This window comes from Cricetulus griseus, chromosome 7 (assembly GCF_003668045.3).
Source record: "Cricetulus griseus strain 17A/GY chromosome 7, alternate assembly CriGri-PICRH-1.0, whole genome shotgun sequence".
NCBI lineage: Eukaryota > Metazoa > Chordata > Mammalia > Rodentia > Cricetidae > Cricetulus > Cricetulus griseus.
The window spans coordinates 100,474,979-100,501,068 of record NC_048600.1 but is presented as its reverse complement, the minus strand read 5'-3'; the positions used below and the strand labels follow the sequence as shown (position 1 = coordinate 100,501,068).

Here is a 26,090-nt window from a genome sequence, read left to right as displayed (position 1 = left end):
TCTGTAAATGCCTCTCCATGTGGGGCCAGAGAATAAAAATTGCATTTTGACTTTGAAAAGACTGACAGGGTCAGCAAATGAAAATCTGAATAAAAAAAAAATGATGACCAGGAAACCTTTTTCTTTTTTCTTTTTCTTGAGAAGCAGAAGAGGACAACGTGTGTCAGTCTCACAAGAACTAGTTGACAGCAGACACTAGAGCATCCTCACATTGTGTCACTTTCTGGCCATTGCTTCCGTCTGGCTCCACTGGCTCTGGCTCTGGGCCGCATGACTTAGTGTAGAGGCACCAAGCTGTGTGAAGATGACTGACAGCAGGGAGCTGCTGTCTGTTTCCACATGAGTTCTAGAAAGATGTGTCCTTAAGCAGACATGCTGAATGGTAGCCTTAACCACAGCACACATCTGGGCACGGGAGAGCATTCTAGAATTCTTTATGAAAACAAGTGTAAAATGAACTGCAAGCAGCAGCAGCAGGTGTGATCCCAACAGGAACAGAAAGGCTGGCCCATGAGAAGGTGCTTTCCAGTTCCGATGACTACAGACGGTCTGCAAGTCACTGAGATCCTGACAACTCGCAGTGTTCGTGAAGCGCCTTCACACAGAATTTTACTTTCACACTGTGTGAGGTAGATATATAATAGGTAAGACAAAATCAAATAAAACCTGGTGAGGTAGTGCACACCTGTCATCCAGCACTAGTGAGGTGGAGGCAGAGGGTCAGGTGTCAGTCTTAGAAACAGCAAGTTCAAGGCCACCCTGGGATATTGAGACACTATCTCCCCCTCAACACACACAAAGGAGCTAGATAAAGACAAAGCCAGACCTCATCTAGACACCTTTCTGTCTGCAGGCAGGAGCAATCTGCGTCGTATCCTGACATCTGATTGGTTTCTGTTATAATTTGTTTAGTGACAGGCAATGTATCCTTGAAGGCTTGTGAAGGATAACCTCATAACTTGGTATTTATTTCAAAAGGATTAGGGAAATAGAGCAACAGAAAATTCTACCTCTCTTGGCTTTCAGATTCTTTTTACTGAAGATGTATTGTGCTGAGAATTGCCTTTAAATGCTCTTTGGTAAGCCCCCGGCAGCCAGTAAGGATCAGATAACATACTACCTAGTAGGAAATCATCTTACAGATTAAAATATTAAACATTAATTAAATAACAATATGATAGTAACATTGAAATTATTTTACAAATTGTTTCCTGGCCTGTAAAGGGCTGGAGGTGTAGCTCGGTGGCAGAATGCTTGCCTAATATGTATGTCTATTCGTTTCTGATGCCACACTGGCTTCTCTTCCTTTGCTCACACTCTGGCTGTCCCTCCCACTTCCTTTTGAGAGCTGCAAGTGTGCAGGCATTGCTTTCCTTTAAAACTTCAAACTAAACCTTTTCATGGAGCTCTGAACCAAGCTCTCTGGAAGCCAGCTGTGGAGACTGGCCCTCTGGAAGCCTGCTGTGGAGACTAGCCCTCTCTCTCAAGATGGAGCAGATACCTAGGTGCACATAAGAGCTCATAGATGGAGCCCATATGAGCAACCTGTCCTGTGCTTCATCTAGACTTAGTTTTAGACAATTAAGAATGAAAGATCATGGCAAAGTCTGCATATCTGTAAATACTGTATTTAGGGATGGTGGGATTTTTTTTTTTAAGAAACCTTCATTTTAAAAGTATTACTTTTTAAAAAAATTATTTATTTATTTTTATTTAATGTGTATTGGTATTTTGACTGCATATGTCTTGGCTCCCGACATGTGTGGATGCTGGGTCGGCTGGAACTGCATTTACAGACAGCTATGAGCTGCCATGTGGGTGCTGGGAATTGAACTCCCGTCTTCTGGAAGAGCAGCCAGTGCTCTTAACCACTGAGCCATCTCTCCAGCCCCAAGTATTATTTCTTTTAAGCTGTCCTGGTGGCACTTGGGAGGCAGAGGCAGACATCTCTGTGAGTTCGAAACCAGCCTGGTCCTCAGCGCAAGTTCCAGGACAGCCAGGGATACACAGAGAAACCCGGTCTTCAAACAAACAAAATTACTTTAGGATTGGAAAAATAGCATAATGCTTAAGAACCTGAGTTTGGTCCCCAGCATCCACACTGGATGGATGACTCATACCTGCCTGTATTTCACCTCCAGGGAGTCAGATGCCCTCTTCTGCTCTCATGTTCTCATACCTCACAAACACATACACGTACATAATCAAAAATAAACCTTACCTGGTTTAGAGCAAGTGCTAATAAAAATAAATCTTAAAGCCACCATGTGAAATGGAATCTTGGTTATATGACTGAAAACCTGTGTTGTAAATCCTGGCATTTTACTTATGAAATGCAACCAGGGCTAATTAAAAATTTCTTACTGTAAAAGGGGAACACACATCCTATCATCTATTTTTAGCTGTGTCTATACTCAACACGCATCCTCAGAGGTGCTCCATTTAAGTAGATTAAAACATAAAAATTTGCCTCATGCTGGAGATCAAAGATTTAGCATCTTTGTCAAAAATAAGGTGTTTGTAGGTGTGTGGGTTAATATCAGGGTTTTCAATTCGATTCCATTGGTCTGTCTGTCTATTTTTGTATCATTACCAAGCTGTTTTCAGAACTATGGCTCTATAATAGAGCTTGAAGTCAGGGATGGTGATGCCTCAGAAGATCCTTTATTTGGCTTTCCTTTTTGTTTTACTTTTTTGCAGTGCCGGAGACAGAAGCCTAAGACTTTGTAGACGCTGGGCAAGATTCTACTATTGAGCCGTTCCCCATGTTTGATTTACATTATTTTAAACCATTTACCTTCTTGTACTGCCAAAGCCAGTTGAGGCTCCACCTCTCAGGGGTCACCTGATCTTACTTAGGAGGAGCCTCTGATCTTTTTAAGCTTTATTTTATTATGTATACCGGTGTTTTGTCTGAACATATGTCTGATACCAGGGGGGCCAGAATAAGATGTCATATCCACTGGAACTGGACTTTTGCTAGGAAATGAACCCAGGTCCTTTGAAGAGCCACCCACAGTGATCTTAATCATGGAGTCATCTCTCCAGCCCCACTGATTGATATTTTTAAAAGGAAGATTATTAGCACTTTAATACAAGTATATATTGCACATAAAGCATCCCTCCCACTTACCCCAACCCTCCACTTTGGTTTTTGTGAGACAGGGTTTCTCTGTTGCTCTGGCTGTCCTGGAATTCAGAGATCTGCCTGACACTGCCTCCAGAGTGCTGGGATTAAAGGTGTGTGCCACCACGGCCGCTTCCAGTCCTTCTCAGGAGTTCCCTTCTGTTCCCGAGTAGTTTTCACACCTTTCATGTCATGTGTACATAGGTGACTTTAAATATCTAGATAATGTCTAGGAACTACAAATGAAAGACAGCATGGTATTTCTTTGAGATGCTTAATATGATGACCTCCAACTGCATCCTGACATGACTTCATACTCCTTGATGGATGAAAGGAATGGTGTGCCATGCACCACGTCTCCTTCAGCCATTGCTGTTGTCATACTGGGTTGGTTCATACTTCCGTACTGTACAGGATGCAGCAAACATGTGTTCATGGGTCTAATGAGCAGTCTGTGAGCACGGGTTTCTCGCACTCTCTCCCCCAATGGGAATTCCGTGTTAATGTTAGTTAAGTGGTCCACATTAGTTTAAAAGTTTGCTAATTGATTCACTGGTTGTCTCTGGGGAATGAAAGAAGAGAGGCTGTTTCTGATGCTGTTCTTAGTCCTTTTCCGTCCCTTGGTGTTTAAAGGCAAGCTTGTTATCTGAGCAGTAAGTGCATGCATATGTATATAGTTATGTTAGAACAAAGTAGCACAGTCCAGGTCTACAGAAATGCGTCTGTGCTTAAGGTGCTTGTGCACAAGTGTGAGGAAGCAGTGGAGATCCCCAAACCCTTATAAATGCTTGGTGGACATGGCAGCCTGCCTATAATTCCAGCGTTGGATGGCAGAGACCAGCTGCATCTGCCAACTCTGGGTTTGATTTGGTTGACAAACATGGCCTCAGTGATTGTGGAAGAATGACTGAGGTGACTCCCTGCACCAAACCTCTAGATCCACATGCAAGCACATCCACACATGCGTGCCCCCCCTCATGCGCGCGCGCGCGCGCGCATGCGCACGCACGCGCACACACACACACACACACACACACACACACACACACACACGCACCCCATATGCACACAATGGGAAAAAGCACAAACAATACAATACTTGGGGAGACCATAGTTGGTTGTGTTGTGCTGCCCGATTTAGTTTTTGCATGCAATATTCATCCTTAATGAACTCCACTCAGTTTCTATCAATTGGAGAGGCACTTGAAACTTTTTGGAAAAGCAGATTTTAAAAAAGTTCTGTTTAAAAATACTGTTTAGATCAGAACATCTACAAATTCAAATTTAATACATTAAAAATCTCATTGTTCTAACTGAATTGACTGTGTAAGTAAATGAAATGAGCTCTAATATATAAAAGTAATTGTGTGCTTAAAACAAGGGATAACATGACATTTTGTTTTTACATTTTATTTGTGTGTGTTAGTGCACACACACACACACACACACACACACACACACACACACACACACACATGCTACAGTGCATGCATGGCGGTTGGGTGGCACCCAGTGAGCCTGTTCTTTCACCATATGTGCTCTGGGCTTAAACTCCAAGCACCTGGCTTGTGGCAGAGCCTTTACCAGATGAGCTGGCACACCAGCCCCAAACTTGGTTTTTAAAAAGATGTTGACTAATGTCAATTTCAGAGACTTTGTGTTCTTTTTAACTTAGTTTAGTTTTTAAACATCCTTGGGGTTTGCCAGAAAACGGGGATTTGTAATACGTGGTTTTGCTTTCAAGTAAAGCCCATCTTATAGTGCAGAGATGCCGCTGGCTCGCAGCTTAGCTGTGGACCCGCAGCAACCTTTCTGGGGCATGTGGGGTCTCTTGGTGAAGTGTGTGTATTGTACTTCCTTTAGTGTCCCCGGTTTCTCAAAATAGACACACCAGGTGCCTCTGTTACTATAAGTGTCACCTCAAATACAGTGTTGGTTAACACTGTGTAATGTTGTCTATCTTTGGAAGTCTCTCACATATCTCATTTATCACAGTTATACTTTGAAGAATAATTTTCTAGTTTGATGACAAACCGCTGTAAGCCCTGAAGCATAGAAGACAAGCAGGTAGCAGAGGTGCAGTTCCATGCTGTAGAGATGGATAAAGTACAGGGGGCATTAGTCAGGGCTCTCTGAGGAACAGCACTGATACAATGAAGGCATACATTAAAGTGGGCTTTACTCCACTGGCTCACAGGATGCCCTCTGGGTAGTCAACAGCGGCTGTCCCACACCAGAGTGGCCGAAAATCCCGTTCAGTCTACAGGGCTGGATGTCTCAGATGTCCCAGTCTGGTGCTGAAGTCCTAAAGGGTGCCTGGCCCTCTGTGTCAGAATTATAAAGAAGGTGACTACGATACAAGAGAAGCATCGACACAGCAGCAGGGTAGGTGGCCTTGTCATCGAGAGTAAGGATAAAAAGGCAGTGAGCACAGCTTCCTTTTTCCATGTCCAGATGGTGTGGTCCAGATGAAGTGTTGATCTTCCTGTTTCAAATCCGATCAAGAAAATCCCTCACAGGAGTCACATCAGCTTGGGTTTCAGTTGATTCCAGATGCAGTCAAGTTGACAACCAAGATTTGCCATCACAAGTCTGCCCTTTGTCAATCTGACATAAGATAAGTTATGTGGAGAGCAAGACAGCCTCAACAGAAAAAATGCCTCCTTCAGATTGGCCCGGAGGCAAGTCTGGGAGGCACAGGCCTTGACTAACTGACGTAGATGGTCCTGCCCACTGTGGGCAGGTGGCCAGGTGGGCCTGAATCATGTAAAAGAGGAAGCTGGCCAAGTCAGGAAGCAGCATTCCTCCATGGTCTCTGCTTCAGTTCCTGCCCTGACTTTCCTCAGTGATGGAGGTCTAAGGGTTGTAAGATGAAATAAACCCTTTCTTCCCCAAGTTGGTTTTGGTCAGTATTTTTATCAAACCAATAGCAAACAAACTAAGACATACAGTAGTAGACCACTGAGCAAGATGACTCAATGGGTAAAGGAGTTTGTCATTCAAGCCTGACCCTGAGTTTGAACCCCAGCACTCACAGGTTGAGTCCACACTCTGCTGAGCTGTCCTCACACCGCCACATGCATGCACCCACATACACCATACATGTATACATCATACACATAACACACACACTAACAAAAGACATGTTGTGTGTGTGTGTTGCATTCGAGTGTGTACACACTCCCAGAGGCCAGAGTAGGAAGCTGGGGGTGTGTTCCCAAAGCCATGCTTGTCCTTGTCCTGGGTGCTTTGCATTTGAATCAGATCCTCAGATTTACAGAACAAGTACACATACCCTCTGAGCCATCTTCCCAGGCCCCAAAGACATGTTCTTTCAGGACTTTTTTCTAAGGTGGACAGTTCACATTTTTGTAATGATTGCCATCTAGAGCTGTTATTAAATTAGTGATGGCCAGGGCCCTAAAGAAGTCAGTCTGCAAATAAAAGAGCAAAGGCTGTAAAGGTAACTGCATATTTTAATATGAAGACGTCCTACTGCTGTTTCGTTCTCTGTTTAGTCAGGACTCAGTAACAAAGCACCTCGGGCTTCATAGCTTATTACATAGCAGGTCAAAGTGTCAGTGTTGTCTTCAGGCTTCTCTTCTTAGCCTGTAGCTTCTCTCCCTGCCTTCACAGGGACTTCATTCTATGTATCTGCATTCAGATTTCCTCCCTGACTCTGCCAGGGTGTCTCTTGGCTTCACACATGCAATTCTGCGTCATGGGCCTACAGGCATGTGCCATCTCTTCTCCACTCACGGTTCCTATCCTTGAAAGGAAGGCAGACGTGCTGGATTGAGACCCACCTTTATGACTTTGGGCAGCTTTACTACAGTGACACACTGGAAACAGCTCACTGTATGAGAGGAGGTTTACGCTCATGGTCCTGAAGGCCAAAAGACATGGCACCTCCATCGGTTCAGTTTCTGGTGAGGTAGTCATGGTGACTGGTGCATCACAATGGCAAGGTTGTGTTGGGGTGAGTGGTAGCATCTTCAAGTAGGAAATGGCTGGAAGTCCCACTGTCTCTTTCAAGAGCCTGCCCCAGTGACCTGAGGAGCTCAGCACACTGCTGCCCTGGCAACTGAATTCTCTACACACCAGTCTATGGGGAAAACAAATGACATTCAAACCACAGCAATAACTCCATTTGACTTTTTTGTTGTTGCTGTTTCTTGAGATAGGGTTTCTCTGTGTAGACCTGGCTGTCCTAGAACTCACTATTTAGACCAGGCTGGCCTCAAACTGAGGCTGAGCGATCCTCCTGCCTCTGCCTCCCAAGTGCTAGGATTGAAGGTGTGCACCATCATGTCTGGCTTTAATGTTATCATGTATGGGAAAGTCTTATTAAGAATTTCTTTATGGGGGCTGGAGAGATGGCTCAGAGGTTAAGAGCACTGGCTGCTCTTCCAGAGGACCTGAGTTCAATTCCCAGCAACCACATGATGGCTCACAACCATCCATAATGAGATCTGGTGCCCTCTTCTGGTCTTCAGGGACACATGCAGACAGAATACTGTATACATAATAAATAAATATTAAAAAAAGAAGTAGTTAAAAAAAAGAGTATCTTTGATACCTGGTAGTGGTGGTGCAATCCTTTAATCCCAGCTCTTGGGAGGCAGAGGCAGGAGGATCTCTCTGAGTTCAAGGCCAGCCTGGTCTACATGGCAAGTTGCAGGCAAGCTGACACTACATAGTAAGACCCTGTCTCAAACAAACAAAAACAAATAGTATCTTTGGGGCTAGAGAGATGTCTTAGTAGTCCAGTACTTCCTGCTCCTCAGGAGGACAAAGTTCAGTTCCCCGAACCCATTTGGGAATCTTAAAACTTCTGTCATTCTAGCTCCAAAGGTTCTAACATCCTCTTCTGGCTTCCTCAGGTACCTGCACACACGTACGGCAGGCACGCACACACAAACGGCAGGCACACGCATGGCATACACGCGCTGCAGCACAGACACGCCCCTTTAAAAAGGGTAGTATTCTTGTATGCACTTGCTAGTGGAACCAATCTCGGTGTCTGTATACTTTATTTCCACCCTCCCTGGAGATTTCTTTTCCTGCATCCAGAATTCTAATGAATTCCCTAGTTATTAGTGAAATATAAAAATGTTGCATGTTTCTTGTCTAGGCTGTATTCCCCATATGGCCACCCGAGTCAGTTTGTTCTCGTACTTTCTATTCTATTTTCTATCATTTTCGAATCCATCTGTGACCTACAGGTATTTTTGCTTTAAGCTACCAATTATTAAGGTGTTTATTATCAAGGTAGCTTAGAAATACCAAATATCAATGGGTATTTTTCTACTTACTTAGAAACACCAAATTTACATGACCATGCCCTGTACATACATGGATAAAGCCTTGAGGATTCCAAAGGCTGGAGGAGGAGTCCAGGATAGCCTTGTCACTTAGCAGTGTGACCATGTTAAAAAAAAAATACAACAACTGGGTAAATTATACAGATAGAAACAGGAAAGATTCTCAGTGTGGACTGAGTTATTCTTTGATATAGAAGCAGAAGCATCCTATCTGTTTCTCTGTGTATGTGTGAATATATGTGGAGAGAGACAGAGATAGATAAAAGATAATGTTGAGTGTGTGTGGGGGGGACATACACACGGTGTACTTACTACATGAGCTCAGGTAACATCCTCAGGACCATAATCCACCCCCTTTGAGGCAGGGTGTCTTATTGGCCTGGAGCTCAGCAGTCAGGACACACTGGCTGGCCAGTGAGCTCAGGGATCCTCCTATCTTTCCTTCCGCAGGGCTGGGATTGCAGGTGTGCACTGCAGGTTGCTGTGCCCAGCTTTGTACATGGGGTACAGGGCTCAAACTCAGGTTTTCAGGCTTGCAAAGCACTTTGGCAACAGAGCTCTCTCCCCAGCCCCTCAGATGGAGCAGTCACCTCTTACTATTGGAACTATGTGATACTTGGTTTGTTTGGCTGGGGATCGATGCTAAAGACTCCTGAGTGCTAGGTAAGTGCTCTGCCACAGAGCTCTGGCCCCAGCTCCAGGATGACTTGATGTTAGAAAGAAAATTATAATGTATCATTGTTATTTACTTATTATATTATCTAAGTCCCCCAAGGGCTGTGCTTCACTCATGCTAGGCAAGTGCTGTATTCCCAGCCCCTCACTAATTTTCTTTTTTAAAATGACCAAAGTAAGGGTTTCATCATGGCATCTTTATACATATGTGTCATTATTCTTGCTTACCCTCTAAGTTCTTAAACATTTTCTTAACAAGTTAGAATTACAAGAAGATAACTAGTATACACCCACCAAAGAACTGGGCATGGTGGCATAGTGAATGAGGAAGCTGAGGCAGGGGGATTACTTTGAGGCCATCTTGGATAACATAAGAAAACCTGATTCAAAAGAAAAACCCCTGACAAAATATGGCAGAGCAGGTACATACATAAACAATGGTACTCCAGGAAAGTTTGGAAGCTTTCTTTAAAACTAAATACATGCTGGGTGAGTGGTGCACACCTTTAATTCCAGCATTCAGTGGTCAGAAGCAGGCAGATTTCTGTGAGTTCAAGGCCAGCCTGGTCTATAGAGTGAGCTCTAGGGCATCCAGGGCTACATAGTGAGACCCTATCTGGAAAACAACAGTAACAAAAAGGCTAAACACAACACACCTACTCTAACCCATTAACTCCTCTTGGGTAAGTACTTACCCAAGAGAAAACATAACTACAGAATGACTCATGAATGTCCACAGCAGCTTTATTCCTCTCAGTGAAAACTTGGACGCAGCTCTTATGTCCATCATGGGAATATACAAGCTTATGTAGTAATAATAGGAAAACCTATTCTGCAGTGAAAAGGAGTGTGCTATTAATATGCATAGCATGAATAAATCTCCAAAAACATTTAAAGAATACATGTGTTTATAAAAAGTTCAGAGAGACACATGACTAATCTGTGGTGGAGAGAAGGAGAACAGGGCGAGACTGGGGTATGAAGTGACTGGAGAGGAGCCTGGTGGGCCTGTATTCCAGTAGGGATTTGAGGTACACTGGCACATGCACTTACCAATATTCCATGAATAGACATAAAATTTGTGCATTCTATAGTATATAGATTTTAGTAAAACCTGTAAACAGATACTGAATTCCAGTTAATGACATGCACATTGAGGTATTTAGAAGAAAGTATACTGACATCAGTAAGTCTGTTTAATGTGCATGAAGAATAAGGTATATTGAATTAATTAGCAAATGAAGAACATAGTGTTAACGGCAGAATCTAAGTACTGGGTATATGAATTTCAATGGGAAAATATGTAGCGAGTCTTTCTCTTTCCTGCCAGCCAGCTCCCAAATAATGACATGGAGACTTCTTATTAACTATGAAAGCTTGTCCTTTAGTTTAGGCTTGTCTCAGCTAGCTCTTATAACTTCAATTAACACGTGTCTTTTAATCTATGATTTTTTATGTGGCTCAGTAACTTTTACTCTGTACTGCCCATGCTGCTTCCTCCGTATCTGGCTGGCAACTCTGCCTTTCTTCTTCCCAGAGTTCTCTCTCTGCCCCTAAGTGCTCCTATACCTCCTGCCTAGCTATTGGCCATTCAACTTTTTATTATACCAATCACAGCAACACATCTTCATACAGTGTATAAATATCCCACAACAAAAGTAGTTTACCTTTTCTATACATCTGAAAATTTCTACAGTGGCATACTGAGAAATAACACCTTTGCCACCATTGACAATGGTTCCTCAGTTACTGCATGGAGAGAAGCAGGGTTACCATGGGAGTTATGTCATTTGCTCAATGTGCTTCTAGTAGGTAGTAGGTTTTCCCAGAAGTAGGGAATATTGTTGGGGCTCCTCTGTTCGTTATGTTTGGTTTATGTCAATGGGAAGTTATCTTGGTGTCAACTTGGTGTTTACAATTCCTTTAACTTTCGGAGGTCTTAAAATGGGATTAGTTTGCCATGCTTGGTGGCACACACCTTTAATGCTAGCACTCTAGAGGCAGAGGCAGGAGGATCTCTGTGAGTTTGATGCCAGACTTATCTACAGAGTGAGTTTCAGGGCTGTGTAGAGAGACCTTGTCTTTCCTCCCCACCCAAAACAACAACAACAACAAAAGACCCCAAAACAGGATAAATTTTCAATTTCAATGGCTGAAGTTCTTCCTCTGACCTCTGTTCCAAGAATGCACTTGAGGATCTTCTAAGATTTAAAATCAGGTATTGAAAGAATGAAATTTCTATGCAAAATATATTGTTAAAATAACCCACAACTTTCCCTCCTCAGAGATTTATTTAAATGTTGGTGAATGCACATATGCTGTTCAGACTAGAGAGAAGGACTCTGCAATCTGCTGCAAACTTTGCCTGGCGTGTGAAGGACTCAGAGAGCAGGAAGGAAAGTGAAAGGCAATTATAAATACATCATGCATTTTAGGTGACTTGATATTAACTCTCAAAGTTCCTCCGTTGTTTGTTACAAATTTACTTGAAATCCCATCCAAAGTGCATGCAATGACAAAGGTTTCAGGCCCCTGAGAAGTGGCTGGGAACAAACGGCTCTCAGAGTTCAGTGGCATGGTATGGAAGTGAGCTGGAACGCCGCTGCTCACATACCTGAGTTCTTCTGGAAGTACTTCCTTCCCTGACTCCTCATCCTCACAGCCCCACATAAACAGGGAAGTGAGCCAACCCCAGAACAGTCCTCCGATCTCCAAACAAATCTATACGTAACTCAAGGAAACACTCATTCTAAGTGAGGGTGCACAGGAGGGTTTTCATATCTCAGCCAGCAGCTCTTCAGTGAGTACCGGGCAGAGCATGGACACGGGCATGGGGCAGGACACGGGCACAGGCACCAGGCAAGACACAGACATGGACATGGGCACCAGGCAGGACACGGACACAGACATGGGCACCGGGCAAGACATGGACATGGGCATGGGCACCGGGCAGCGCTTTCCAAAGCAGAACACTGCAGTGAGGGAGATGCACAGAGGTGACACGCAGTAAACACAGGTGTCTGTGGTGAGTTAGAGCTAACAGTTTAGTATAAAAGGAAGAGATGCAGCCTCAAGAGGATCCAGAAGCCAGGAAGAGGGGACCCATAGCAGACATCACCCCGTAATGTAGGAGGGTGCCATGTACAGAAACCTGGGGAAGAAACTGCAGCATGGTGTTGTCTGAAGCCCTTGAGGGAACAGACCTGAGCACACAGGATCCAGCAAGAGGAAGATCACATCCAGACACTCTGGCAATGACTGTCTCAGGACACAGGCTGTTCAGTTCGGTCTGCTTTTGGGAGAAAGGTGACAGAATTTCCTGCTAGGACAACTTCACTCTGTGATCTTGTACTTATCTTGTATTACTGTTAGTTTAGTCTTGGGTGACCTTGTAGCAGCTAATTGGAACCCACAGAAAACCTGGGATACTGTAGGTTTTTCTTGAATGTCAACCTGGCCAGTGTGAGTAAAAAATAGTTGCTGAGGTTATGCTGATAGGCGCAGCAGGGAGACTTCTTCTGTGAACCCCAAGCCCAGAGCAGTAGGAGTGAGGCACCTGGTGGGCATTAGTTAGATCCCTACAAGACATGAAAGAACCTGCGCTGTGTGGGCATAACCATCTGACTCCAGGTGGCGTTCCTAGAGGTTGCTAGACAAAGAACGGCCTACAGAGGAAGAAACACAGCCCATTAACTCCACATAGTCCACTAAGAGAAAGAATACTGTCAGGTAGAGAATTTGCCTTCTTTATTTTTAGTTGAATGTGCTATTTTAGACTTAAAATCCTTATGATTAGAGGAGAATGGGGGTGATCAGAAATCAGCATTGCTCACCATCACCCAGGCAGATGCATGCTGAGGAGACGGGCCCCGCCATGATCCCGTGGGCTAGGAACTGCTCGGTGGAATCTGAGTTAATTGATGGAAACGTCCCAGAATTCCTATTACCTCAGAAGGGCTCTGCCCAGCCTCCCGAAACACAGCTGTGGGTGCTGAGATGTGCAGACGCCCACACTGCCAGTGTCAGGAAGGATGTACTTTTAAACCTCTAATTTATCTAATAATGTCTTTGGGGATTTGTGTAGGTTTGGCATTGTAATCAAAGTGCTTCCTGGCTTGGTTTATTCAGTTTGCAACCTTAAAATGTATAATGTCCTGATATGCATGATACTAACAAGTTGACTGAGAAGAGACCACCATTGGTCTCTGAAAATGAAGTAAATTTATTGTTTCTATAGTGTGTTAATCTGCTTATACTAAGATAGCATCCAGTGCTCACAGAGCCAGCCTGCATCATTTCAGCCCCATCCCCTTTCCTTATCACTAATGGACAGAATGGCTACACTGATGTTAGCTCACAGGTGGGGACAGAATAATAAACTTGGGAAAATTTGTAAGAGGGAGGAGGATGGATTGTTGTTGAAAACACAAAGCTCTTTCTGGGCAGTAGTGGTGCATACCTTCAATTCCAGCACTCAGGAGGCAGAGGCAGTCAGACTGCTATGAGTTTGAGGATAGCCTGGTCTACATTGAATCTTGGTGAGTGTGAGACCAGCCTGTTCTACATTGTGAGTTCCATGATAGCTAGGACTGCATAGAGAGACTCTACCTCAAAAACAAAACCAAAAATAATAAAAGCTCCATAGTACTTGGTAACAGTATTGTTCCATATGAAGTTTATGGCATTGATGCTATACAAAGTCCAAAGAAGTGTGTCCTAACTAATGGATGCACTGTCAAGACCAACTGCTGCCTAGGTGCTAGGATCAAAGACGTGTGTTACTATGCCCAGCACATCCAAGTTCAAGAATATACCCAATACATAGAGCAGAATAGCCTTATATACTTAGAGAAATAATATTTTGGGTAGCTGCCTTGCTTTGTTGCCCAGATTAGTCTTACACTAGCGTTTAGATTCCAGGGAACCTGCTGTCAGCCTCCTATAGCTGTGAGTACAGTTACATGCCACTGAGCACAGCGAGTTTATACTTCTAAGAGGCCTTTGACCCATCTTTGAAATGAAGAACAATACTTACTTGGAATAGAATGATAGAATATGCCTGGAAGAGTCTAGAGTTATCCCTTTTTCTTACTTTCCCAGTGGAGGAAACAACAGCCTGGGGTTTGGCATCTCCTGAGTCCCAGCTGGAATGAGCCTTCCTAGCTTCTCACGCTTCTACCATAACCTCCTGTCTCCAATAGGCCAGCTCAACAGCATTCTGGGGATGAGCTGGTAGTACTTGCAGATCTCTTGATGTCTAAATAAGTATGTTTGGGCATCAGAGTCATTACTGACCCTGAGTTCATTTGTTCATTCTCCTCCCTCCCCCCACCCAGCCCAAGGTCTTGTATGTGCTACCCAATGCTATGCTCCCAGCCCCATCTCTGCTTTTGGTTTTTATTTTCATAGCAACATAGAGAAATCAATTTTTACAACGTAAGTGATTTCTGATATGAAGTATCTCCCAAGTCCAGAGGACTCAAGAAATGAACGTGCCCAGCACTAAGATCTCACTTTCCTTGCTACTCTGCTCATCCCGACTCCTTCCCTTCATTCTGTGATTAGGAGTGAACCCAGGGCCCTGTGCATAAGAAGCATGCATCCCATCACCAAGCTCAGCTAAGCCCTGTCTGATGTTATCTGGGTAGTTCCTGTGATGGTTTCATGTTTCTTTCTAAAATACTGCCCAGACAGTGTAAAACAAATTCACATAAACATTGAAAAGTGCTTAACTACTAAAAGTCATTAGGATGCAATTGTACTTTGTAATTAAAATGTTTCCCATCACGTTGCATGGGATAGCACTGCCTTTAATCCCAGTTCTCGGGAGGCAGTGATAGGCAGACCTATCTATATCTGTAAAACAAGCAAAGCTGCAATTTTTTTATTGTGTTTGAGGACCCTAACAAGATTAATTTGATTTTAGAAGATCTAGGCCATCCAAAGGCCAGCACTGCCAAAGTCAAGTCACACCAAGGGACAGCAGTGCTTCCAATGCGACAACGTTTGAGTCCGTTAATTTATTTACTTATTTAGCGTGTGCGTGTTTTGTCTGCATGTGTGCCTGGTGCCTAGAGAGGCCAGATCAGCCTTGTTAACATCAGAAGCTGAGCTCTGGGAATAAAACACAGGGTTTGCTTTAAGGTAAGTATTTTTCAAGCACATGCAAACCCCAGAAAGCTATGAGTGGCAAATGCCCTGGCTGTCCTTTTCTGGTGCTCACACTGACCAGCAGCATTGCCTTTAGCTTCCAAGTGTTTATGTGGAGAGGTCAATCTTGCCTTCCGTTCTACTTCAAAAAGAAGAACCAAGAATGTTCCTCACTGGTGGAGTACATGCTCACACAGTATAAGGGCTGGGTCTCCACCATCTCAAAACAAGAAAAAAACAAAAAACAAAAAACACCTACCCCCAAGACATGTCTGCAGACTTCCTTCCTTCCGCCTTTTTTTTTTTTTTTTTTTTTTCCCAGACAGGGCCTCACTATATAGCTCTTGTTGTCCTGGAACTCACTACGTGAATCAGACTGGCCTAGAACTCACAGAGATCTGCCTACCTCTGCCTCCCCGAGAACTGGGATTAAAGGCCACTCTGTCACATCAATGTAATGGGAAACATTTTAATTACAAAGTACAACTGCATCCTAATGATTTTCAGAGACCAGAAGAGGACCTGGATCCCCTGGAACTGGGGTTGCAGACAGCTGCTAGGACTCAGGACCTCCTCTGAAGACTAGCCAGTGCTCTTAACTGCTGAGCCATCTCTCCAGCCCCAAACAACAGCATTCTAGTTCCGGGTCTCCACGCTGCCTCAGTACTGGCTAGCTTCTGCTAGCTACTACGCTTACTACATTTTGCCAAACTCCAATGTCTTTTAAACATCTTAAGAGAAATTATGAAGGAAAGCAGCTTCTGTGTTGTCATCATGTTAGTCACTCTTGGTAATTGTCTTCAGATGACAAGCATTAATGATGAGCCTGTATCTGAGGTGTATCGAGTATTCTCTGCTGTGACTATGTTGTAGACATTTGCAGTTCTCATTTCTTAAACAGTTTCTTTCCATTCAGTCAAAACCCCACGAAGTGATTCATGCTGGTGAGCCCATGTTCTGACATGCAGACAGAGCTGACGGAGAGGATGCTTGATCTCACTTTAGTGAGCTAACCCTCCTCCCTGAAAATATTTTCATTCTGTCTGACAAAAAGTTTAAAAAGTACATGAACTGTAACTAAAAATGTACTGCAAATGACACATTAATGAGATTAATGGTGTGCGCCTTGTTCTCTTATGTTGTCATAGACTTTACCTTTGATGAGCCTAGACTGATTGCTTAATTACACAAAAGGTAATGTTTTCTTGTGGAACTCTCCAGAGCTAGATCACAGCGTTGTTCTCGGATCATTTTTAGTTTATTTATTTAATTTTTAAAATTATTTTTGGTTTTTGTTTTTTGAGGTTTCTCTGTGGCTTTGGAGGCTGTCCTGGAACTAGCTCTTGTAGACCAGGCTGACCTTGACCTCACAGAGATCCGCCTGTCTCTGTCTCCCGAGTGCTGGGATTAAAGTTGTGCGCCACCAATGCCCGGCTCAGATCATTTTTAAAATGTAGCTTTAGAAACAAAGAAAAGAACTGAGTAGGTCAAAGTAAAAGCATACAGGATATGGGGACCGGGGCCTTTGACTCCCATGCGAAGGTCAGTAATCTGGACAGCAATGGAGGACATGAGGCGATACTATTTATACAGCATTGGCCCTTCATTTCACAGCTGTTAAGGAGCAGTAGACATGAGAAGTAACCTCCAGCACACCTGGAACACTCCTTAGCTCGGCTGTGGTGCTTGCCTACCATGTAAGGAGCTGGAGGCCACACTCAGAACTACAACCAGAACAAAGCAGAGCAGAGGCAAGCTAGTTACAACAGGTGTGATGGTGCAGGCCTGAAACCCCTGCTGCTCAGGAAGCTCTCAAATTCAGGGCCTGTTTGGGCCGTGTAGTGAGACCTCATGTCAAAATAAAAATTAAGGTCTGCAAGACCAGTGGGTCTCAACCTTCCTAATGCTGCAGCCCTGAATACAGTTCCTCATGTTGTGGTCACCCCCATCCATAAAATTCTTTTTGTTGCTATTTCACAACTGTAATGTTGCTACTGTTACAAATTATGTATAAGAGGTCATGACCCTCAGGTTGAGAACCACTGGCTTAGGGCTTAAGCCAACCAAGCTTGACAACCTGGGTTCTATCCCCAGAACCCACATGGTAGAAGGAGAATTAACTCCCGCCGGTTGTCCCCTGACCTCCACACCATGGCACTTGCATCCCACCCCACCCCCACCAAATAGATGAATGAATGAATGAATGAATGAATGGTTTTATGGCTTTTGGGGTTGGTTTTTTTTTTTTTTTTGCTTGTTTGTTTCTTATGAAAAAGGGCTAAAGAGTGATGAGAGCACTTGCTTAGCTTGCAAGAAGCCAAGAAGCCCTAGGTCAATGCCCAATGCTGTTAAAACAGACAAACAGGTCACAACTCCAATGATTTCATTATTCATTAAGGATCATACCCTGCAATTTAAAAAAGTTCTGATGAGAGCTCAGAGAGTATCTGCAAGTATGAGGACTTGAGGTTCATTCCCAGAATCTGTGGTGAAAGCCAGGTGTGTTGGCATGTGCCTGAAATCTCAGTGTTGGAGCCACATAGACAGACCTCTGACTGTCACTAGCCAATCAGACTGGCCAAAACATCGACCCCCAAATCCAATGAGGAGACGAGGGAGGGGGGAGAGAGAGAGGGAGAGAGAGAGAGAGAGAGAGAGAGAGAGAGAGAGAGAGAGAGAGAGATCTGAGAGAGAGAGTGCAAGCCATTCTGAGGAAGAACGCATTTGCGTAGACGTGTGTGCACCCCCGCTCCACTGTATGCATCTGGACACATGCGCTCTCTCTCTCTCTCTCTCTCTCTCTCTCTCTCTCTCTCTCTCTCTCTCTCTCTCCCCTGTCTGAGAGAGAGGCACTAAGGAATGAGAAAGGAAATTTGAAAACCCATCTTCCCTCAGAGGTCTGGAGTATAAGTGCTGCAATTCCATGTTTCTGAACCAGGTCTCTGGCCTCATCTGACCTTTCTAATTAAGATGGTCCACACAGGCATCCTGCTCTCAGACTATAACAGGTGTCCTAGACTTTGAACCCAAGTACTCTCACCCACAACTCTTCATTTCCATTTAGACCACACTGGTTTGCAAAATCTATTGTTTCAAAGATCCACCATTACATCATTCCATAAAGATATGCAATTCCTATGTCTTTTCTCCACCTCACTGTGCCACCCTATAAACCCCAAATCTTGGCAAACAAGACGCTCTTTATCTGCACACATGCTAGTGCAGGAACACAGATGGGAGGAACTACGCACTTGCAGTGTCTCAAACGTCACCAGTCACTTAGCACTGTCTAGCTTCTCCAGGGATTTGTCAGAAATGAAGATTACGGGCCTCACAGGCCTGTGGAGTTAGAACCTCAGTGGGAGGGCCCCATAATCCTTTGATATTTTAACAAGATCCATAGGTGATTCTCATGCCTGGAAAGGTTTGAGAGCTGATCTAGCTTCAGATTTCATTGAGAAACCTCCCTCTGGCATAAGCACTAGGAGGGCAGGGGTTTCCAGTTCCTGTTCATATATTTCTTAAGCAGTAGAATACTGCCTGGCACGGGCATGCAGGCCCCAAAAAAGCACCTGCCAGGGGTACTTAGTCACACTGTTAGATGGGATGCCCTTACTTCCCTAATAGCAAAAGAAAAAGCCAACCTGCACATACACTAACTGCTTGCCTGCTCCCTTCCCTTCTCCTTCCTCCCCCCTCTCCATTTTGAGACAGAGTTTCTCTGCATAACCCTAGCTGTCACACACTGTAGACCAGGCTGGACCCAAACTCAGAGGTCTGCCTCTGTCTCCTGAGTGCTGGGATTAAAGGTGTTGCACCACCACCCGGGTCCTTTCTTCTTTTTCCATCTAAGGCACTCTTCATCCTATCAAAGGCTGGTGTTTCCATGTATAGATTGGACTTCATCCCTGAAGCACCACTTCTGTTTCTACCAATTTACCTAATATAGGCTTTTCGTATAACCACAGTTCTACAATATGTGGTCTTTAGTGCAGTCTTCTGCTACCATATTTTCAAGGTTCACCTAGATGATGCATGTGTAAGTGCTTTTCTCCTTTTAATGGCTAGAAGATACTCCACTCAGAGGTTCTGCAGAGATGGCAGGGCAGTCTAAGAACACCTGGGTTTAATTCCAAATGCCCACATGGTGGCTCATAACCATCTGCAAATCTGTGTCCAAAGGATCAGATACTCTCTTCTGACCTTTGCAAGCACCAGACACATACATGGTACACATATATATGCTGGCAAAGCACCCGTTCCCATAAAGTAAGTATTAAAATATATTGCATTCTGTATCTGCTGCGTTTTATTTTTGCTGTGATACGCATCCATATACAAGCCTTTGTGTGGACATGTGCTTTCGTCTTCAAGGCATGTACCTAGGATAAGAATTGCTGAGCCACACAATAACTTTATATTTGAATTTCAGGGTGCTGCCAAAGCAGATGCATCATTCTGTACTCACTCAGCAATATACAGAGTCCCAGTGTCTGACGTCATATGAATGCTTGCTGCCACTCCTCTCTGAACTCAGGGTCTGTGCATTCTATCACTGGGCAGCCCCCATGCAATTTGAATTGGTGTTTTTATATATGGGATCAAACTTATTTTTTTCCCCTGGTATTTTTGTTTTTTGAGATGTTTTCCCTCCCATTAAATTGCCTTGGTACCCAATCAGTGATGACTTTATTTGCATGCTATTAGATTAAATATTCCTTTTCTTCCACATTTGACCCCCTTAGCAGCCATTCCCTCCTTCAAACTCTCAATTCCCTGACTCTCCTCTTAAGAGTTCCTCTTTTTTTTTTTCAGTCTTTTTTTTGGGGGGGTGTTATGTTTCGAGACAGAGTCTCACTGTGTAGCCCTGGCTAGCCTGGAGCACACTCTGTAGGTCAGGCTGGACCGACTCGCAGACAGCCTGTCTGCCTCTGAAGTTCTGGGATTATGCGCTACCATACCTAGTTCTTTTTAGTCTCTATAGGTTTCTATCTTCTAGCAAGCTTTAAAATACTGGGTTTTCAGTTATAGTGGCTACCAAACGAATTATGACAAGACTTAGTGGCATAATAAAGTTATTTATTATACTATAGTTTCTTTTGCTCAGGATTTCAGACTGGCACAATGGTGTTCCCATTTCTGTTCCATGACATCTGAAGCCTCAGGCTGGAGACTGGTGCTGTCTGAAGCTCTGTGCACTTACACGTCAGGCAGCTGATGGTGACTGCTGGCTGGGGGAAGGGGCCTCAGTTCATATCCATGTGACCCTGTGCATGCTGCTTCTCCAAGTTGGCTGGTTTGGGCTTCCTCACTGTATGGCTGCTGGGTTCCAAGAGCAAGCAATCTAGAAGGGGAGAGAGGAAGAAAGCAAGAAGCCAGGATAGCCAAAGAGCCTATTTTACATAAAAAAACAAAAAACAAAAACCAAAAAACCCAAAAAATGAAAGACAGTCGTTTCCAGGTTTCACCACATGTAAAAGAAGAGTAACAACAGACTACGTGAATGACAAAGCTCTAAAATAGCACAGAGCCTGTGGCTGGGACTCCATGGCAAAGCAATTGGCTAGCAAGTTCTACAGCATCTTCGTCCTGCTCCTCTTCATGCCCCTCCTCCATGCTCCACCCCCCATACTCTTACTCATGTTCTTCTCATCCTTCCTTCCTTTCATGGATTCTCACAATGCACTGACTGCCCATCTTCTTTTATTCTTGCTACATTCTGATTTCCTTGCCCAGTAAATCAAGGGAATATTTTAGTTCATATCTCATGGTGGTGCTTCCATGCTCAAAAATTTCTGTGACTCCTCCCAAGCTCTTATAGCCTGTCCACATGTTACTGTGAAGTACTTCATTCCACCTTTCCATTTCCTCATAACTCAAACTTTTGCCAGGTGGTGGTGGCACACACCTTTAATCCCAGCACTCAGGAGGCAGAGGGCAGGCAGATCTCCATGAGTTTGAGGCCAGCCTGGTCTACAGAGTGAGTTCCAGGAATGCCATTAGTGTTACACAGAGAAACCCTGTCTTAAAAAACCAAAACCAGCCGGGCGGTGGTGGTGCACGCCTTTAATCCCAGCACTCGGAAGGCAGAGGCAGGCGGATCTCTGTGAGTTCGAGGCCAGCCTGGTCTACAAGAGCAGGACAGCCTCCAAAGCCACAGGGAAACCCTGTCTCGAAACCCCCCCCAAAAAACAAACAAAAACAACAACAACAAAAAAAAACAAAACTAACCTCAATCTGCTGTATTTAAGGCCACTCAAGGTGTGTACCACTGTAGGGTCGCTGTACGGTTCCTTTCATAAAGCATATCTCACTTTCAAATTGTATCCTTTTGGTTTACTTGTGTACCACCTGTCTACTCAAGTCATTTATTGGATGTAAGGGACAGTTCTGGGGTATACACTTATGGTGTGTGCTGTGGTCCATTACAGCATCCCTCCCACGCTCTTACTGAGGATAGCCTTTGCTTCTCTTGCAGTAACTGCCCTTCCTTTCTGGCTGCCGCTTTAGCCAGAGCCACATCAGATGAAGTCCTCCAGAGTGACCTTTCTGCTCACTATATCCCAAAGGAAACAGATGGCACAGAAGGGACTGTGGGTAAGCACCTTTCCCCATTATTTGTTTAAACAAACTGTCTTGTGGATAGTGCTCTACAAAAAAATATCTATGGCATATTAAATCCAATTACATAGACCCACTAGTGACTACATAGTAATATTCAGGAGGTGTTTTTTTTTTTCTTAAAAATCAATAAAAAGAGGCAAGAAGAAAAAAATCAACTATATATCTAAGCGGTAAACTGGAAACTTGTTTCCAGTACATGGAAAAGTACTGGAAACAAGAAATTGCCATTGATGTCTAGATAGATGGTGGTGTTGGCTCAGTAGCATGGACCTGCAGTCCCAGCTACTTGGGAGGCGCAGGTGGGAAGGGCACTTGAGTTTAGGTGTTCTAGACAGGCTCAGGCTAGGACCTTGTCTCAATTTTTAAAAAGTTTGATGTATAATAAAGTAAGTTGAGAAAAAGTTTGAGGAAAACCTGTTCAAAATATCTTGTTTATTCATGGCTGCACTACTCTGAAGGTACCCTATCTTTTTAAGAGGGTTAGCTTTTCTTGAATACAGGGAAAAGCATATAAAAAATTTTAAAAAGTCAGTTATAACAAAACTCATCAATCTTGTTATGTTATCTACTAATGCATAGATCTGACAGATATGTAATGTTATTTATTTGCATCTATCATTGTGTATCTTTGCTGATAGCAACATTCACACCCACACTCACCCCTGACACCAGCAGAACTGAGCCCAAGGCCTTGGACATGATGCTCTACTTCTGAGTGACATCTCCAGACACACACACACACACACACACACACACACACACACACACACACACACACACACACACACACAGAGTTCTGCAAGAGGGTCTTGCTGAATTGCCCAGGTTGGCCCGAAATTTGCTATCCTTCCACCCAGCAACACAAACAGCTAGTTTAGAGGCATGTGTCACTGCCACACTGGCCTCCAGTTAATGCACTGGGCTTATACATATTTGAAAGCAGCTAAAGAAACTATTTTTATAAAATCTATTTGTGGTGCTATCTTACATACTAAGTATGTGCTCTATCAACTGTGTAACATCCCTTGCTCACTACTCCAAACTTTTTAAGGGTAATATTTTGTTGGTATTTAATAGCTTTGAGACAAGGCATCAACTATGTAGCCTTAGGCTGGCCTTTGACCCCACCATGGTCTCCTGAGTGCTGGGGTCACAGTGTGTGTCACCATGCCTCGCCTATCTATTCTTTTCATAGCATTTGCCCATCACCATGGCACACGAGGAACAAAGCATTGTTACAATTAGAAAGACAGTCCGGAGACTGTGCAGCATTCCCATTCCTCCTGTCTCTCTAGACTGTGAAAACTGTCCAGGAGGGAACTGCTGCTTGTTTTTAACTGGAAATAACTGACTCACCTAGAACCAAGCTGTCCTAGAGCCAAACTGAACAGAATCCCTTCTACAAAGCAGTGTCTCCTGTGATGCTGATGTGCTCAGCGCATCCCTTAGAATGAAGAGACGGGAGATTCCACCCTGCTGCAGTGCAGCAGGGTGATGGGGTGATGGGGTGATGGCTGACTCAGCTCCAGCTCGGCACAGTGACATTATCGACTGAAGAGTAATTTACAGCTGTGAGGGGGTGGACTGCTACTTGGATGGCTTTCACTTTTTCACGCCCCTTATTTTGTTTTATTTCTCCATCTCAAGTGGCTATTATTTATATACTAATGCTCTGTAGCACTCCTGCTGGAGACTGTCTCAGGGCTGGAGAATGTTTGAGCCCTACAAGGTGACAAAAGTAAAATGAAAAGACTTTTTTTTTTTAATGGATGTCACTGGTCACACTATTAGACTTTTCTCCCCCCTAGGTGATTATTGACAAATGTCTCTATGCTGTTGAGATTCTCAACTATCTGCAGATTCCTTATACTTTCAGCAAGAATAACGGCATGAGGGTGTAGAGCAGCGTTTCTCACCCTTCCTGATGCGGTGGCCCTTTAGTGCACCCTCACGTTGTGGGGACCCCCAGACATGAAATTCTTTTTGTTGCTACTTCATAACTGTAATTTTACTACTGTTATGAATTGAATGTAAATATCTGTGTTTTCCAGTGGTCTTAGGTGACCCTGTGAAAGGGTCAATCAACCCCTTAAGAACTCTACAGGGACACTGTTGGCCCACTCATTACAGTGGAGAGCAGTATACTGGGTAGGGCCTCTACACACGCAGTGAGGTCCCCACTGAAATGCCTTTTCAAACCTCTTTTTGCTTTGTTTCAAAAAACCCTTTTATTATTATTTTTAAATATTTTTTAAAGTTTCATGTATATGAGTGTTTTGTCTGTATGTATTTCTGTGCACCACACACTTAAAGTGCCCATGGAGGCAAGAAGAGGGCATCAGATCCCCTGGAACTGAAGTTACAGACAGTTGTGAGTTGCCATGTGGGCGCTGGGAATTGAACCTGGGTCCCTGGAAGAGCAGCCAGTGCTTTCAACCCACTGAGCCATTCCTCTAGCCCTTTAAAAAAATTATTTTTTGGCTTTTTCTGAAAGGATTTTATGTAGCTCAGGCTGGCCCCAAATTTACTCTGTGGTAGAGGCTGGCCTTGGTCCTGATACTCCTGATTCCACCTCTTTAGTGAGAGGATTACAGGGCTAGGGCTACCATGCCTGGTTAAATTACATCTTTCAAAGTTAATGGTAAAGGGTTGGGAAGGTGCCTCATTCAGGAACATGCAAGCCTAAGGATCTGTGTCAAAGCTGAGCACGGTGGTCTGCCTCTGTAACTCCAGTGTTGGACAAGTGGAAACAGGAAACTCGTGGAGCTCACTGCCAGCTGGCCTCATGGAGCCAGTAAGCTCCAGATCCAGCAAGAGACCCTGTCTTAACTTACATAAGTTCTGGACAAGACGGACTTCAAGGGCCATACCCAGTCATCCAACACTTGCAAGAAAACAACCTTATGTTTTAAAAATATTTATTATTTTGGGTGTTTTATGTATGGGTGTTTTGTCTGCACATACCCTTCATTTGTGGTACCCTCAGAGACCAGAAGAGGGTATTGGAACCTTTGGAATTGGAGTTCCAGGTGGTTGTGAGCTGCCATGTTGGAGCTGGGGACCAAACCTGGATGCTCTCCAAGAGCAGTATTTCTTAACTGCTGAACTATCTTATCTCTTCAGCACCAATATTTATTTGCTTATCTCTTATATATGAATTTTGTGCTTTCATGTATGCATGTGTCTATTTCTCAAAGGCTAGAAGAAGGTGCTGGAGCCTCTGGAATTGAATTTCAGGTGGCTGTCAGCTTCTGTGTTAGTGGGAACTGGACGTGGGTCCTCTGTAAGAGCAGCCAGTGCCCTTAACTACTGAGCCCCTTCTCCATCCCCTGGCATGTGGCTGTACATAATGACAGTAATAAGCAAATCCAAGAATGATGAAGTTTATGTTTTTAACTCAGATTCTGGGAACATGTCATTAATTTCACCCAGTCCAGTTCTCCTGGAAGATTCTGGATTCATTTGTTTTGTAATGCTTTTTTTGTGACTGTGTCAAATAAGGACACACTCATTTCAGGTCTGCAAGGGTGTGTGTGTGTCTTTCTTGCTGTAGCCACTATGGGAGATAGTTCTTAAAAAGAACAAACATGCATGCCTTTAATCCCAACACTTGGGAGGCAGAGGCAGGCAGATCTCTGTGAGTTCAAGTCCAGCCTGGTCTACAGAGTGAGTTCCAGGACAGCCAGAGCTACACAGAGAACCCTGTCTTGAGTTGCTTAAAGCAAGAGAAATATTTGGCTGTTTATTGGCTTGTTCATTTCTTGTTTATAACTCCTCAGGGGGTATTTGCTCTTTGAACTTCATTTCTCTTTCAAATATACCCTTGTTTTTCAGTAACATAAAATTGGGAAGGGGAAGCTGGTTATGGTGCTGCCTACCCATAAATTACAGCGCTGGAGAGCCCAGAAGCAGCCTGTCTCAAAACAAACAAGCAAAAAACACAGAAGAATGTTAAAGGGCTCAAAAGCCACTAACTAGGACTGTTGTATATTAATAACAAAGAAAAACAGAAATAAAATCTTTGAGATTAGCTTCCTGAATATAATAACTAAAAAATTGAGTTGGATGAGGTGGCTGACACCTATAATCCAGTACTCAGAATGCTGAGGCAGAATGAGAATGAACTTGAGACCAGGACAGCCTGAGAACCAAGACCCTGCTCAGAAAAGGGGTGAGGGAGTTTGTGCTGG

At 43.9% G+C, this 26,090-nt stretch overlaps 2 protein-coding genes across 4 annotated transcripts in view; one reads left to right on the top strand and one right to left on the bottom strand.

Moving 5' to 3' along the window:
• The window catches only part of Ppm1e (protein phosphatase, Mg2+/Mn2+ dependent 1E), a 126,076-nt gene that overhangs the window by 82,124 nt on the left and 17,862 nt on the right, over positions 1-26,090 (top strand). Inside the window, 1 exon segment of the mRNA XM_027426342.2 lies at positions 21,755-21,873. Coding sequence (XP_027282143.1) covers positions 21,755-21,873 — 119 coding nt within the window.
• Positions 20,335-26,090, bottom strand: part of Trim37 (tripartite motif containing 37) — a 117,298-nt gene continuing 111,542 nt past the window's right edge. For 2 of the 3 annotated variants that reach the window (XM_027426331.2, XM_027426330.1), the window contains exon 25: positions 20,335-20,620. In XM_027426331.2, the coding sequence (XP_027282132.1) occupies positions 20,523-20,620 (98 nt within the window). In that variant the 3' untranslated portion in view covers positions 20,335-20,522. The remainder of the gene's footprint in view (positions 20,621-26,090) is intronic. The other variant, XM_027426337.2, reaches the window with a different exon arrangement.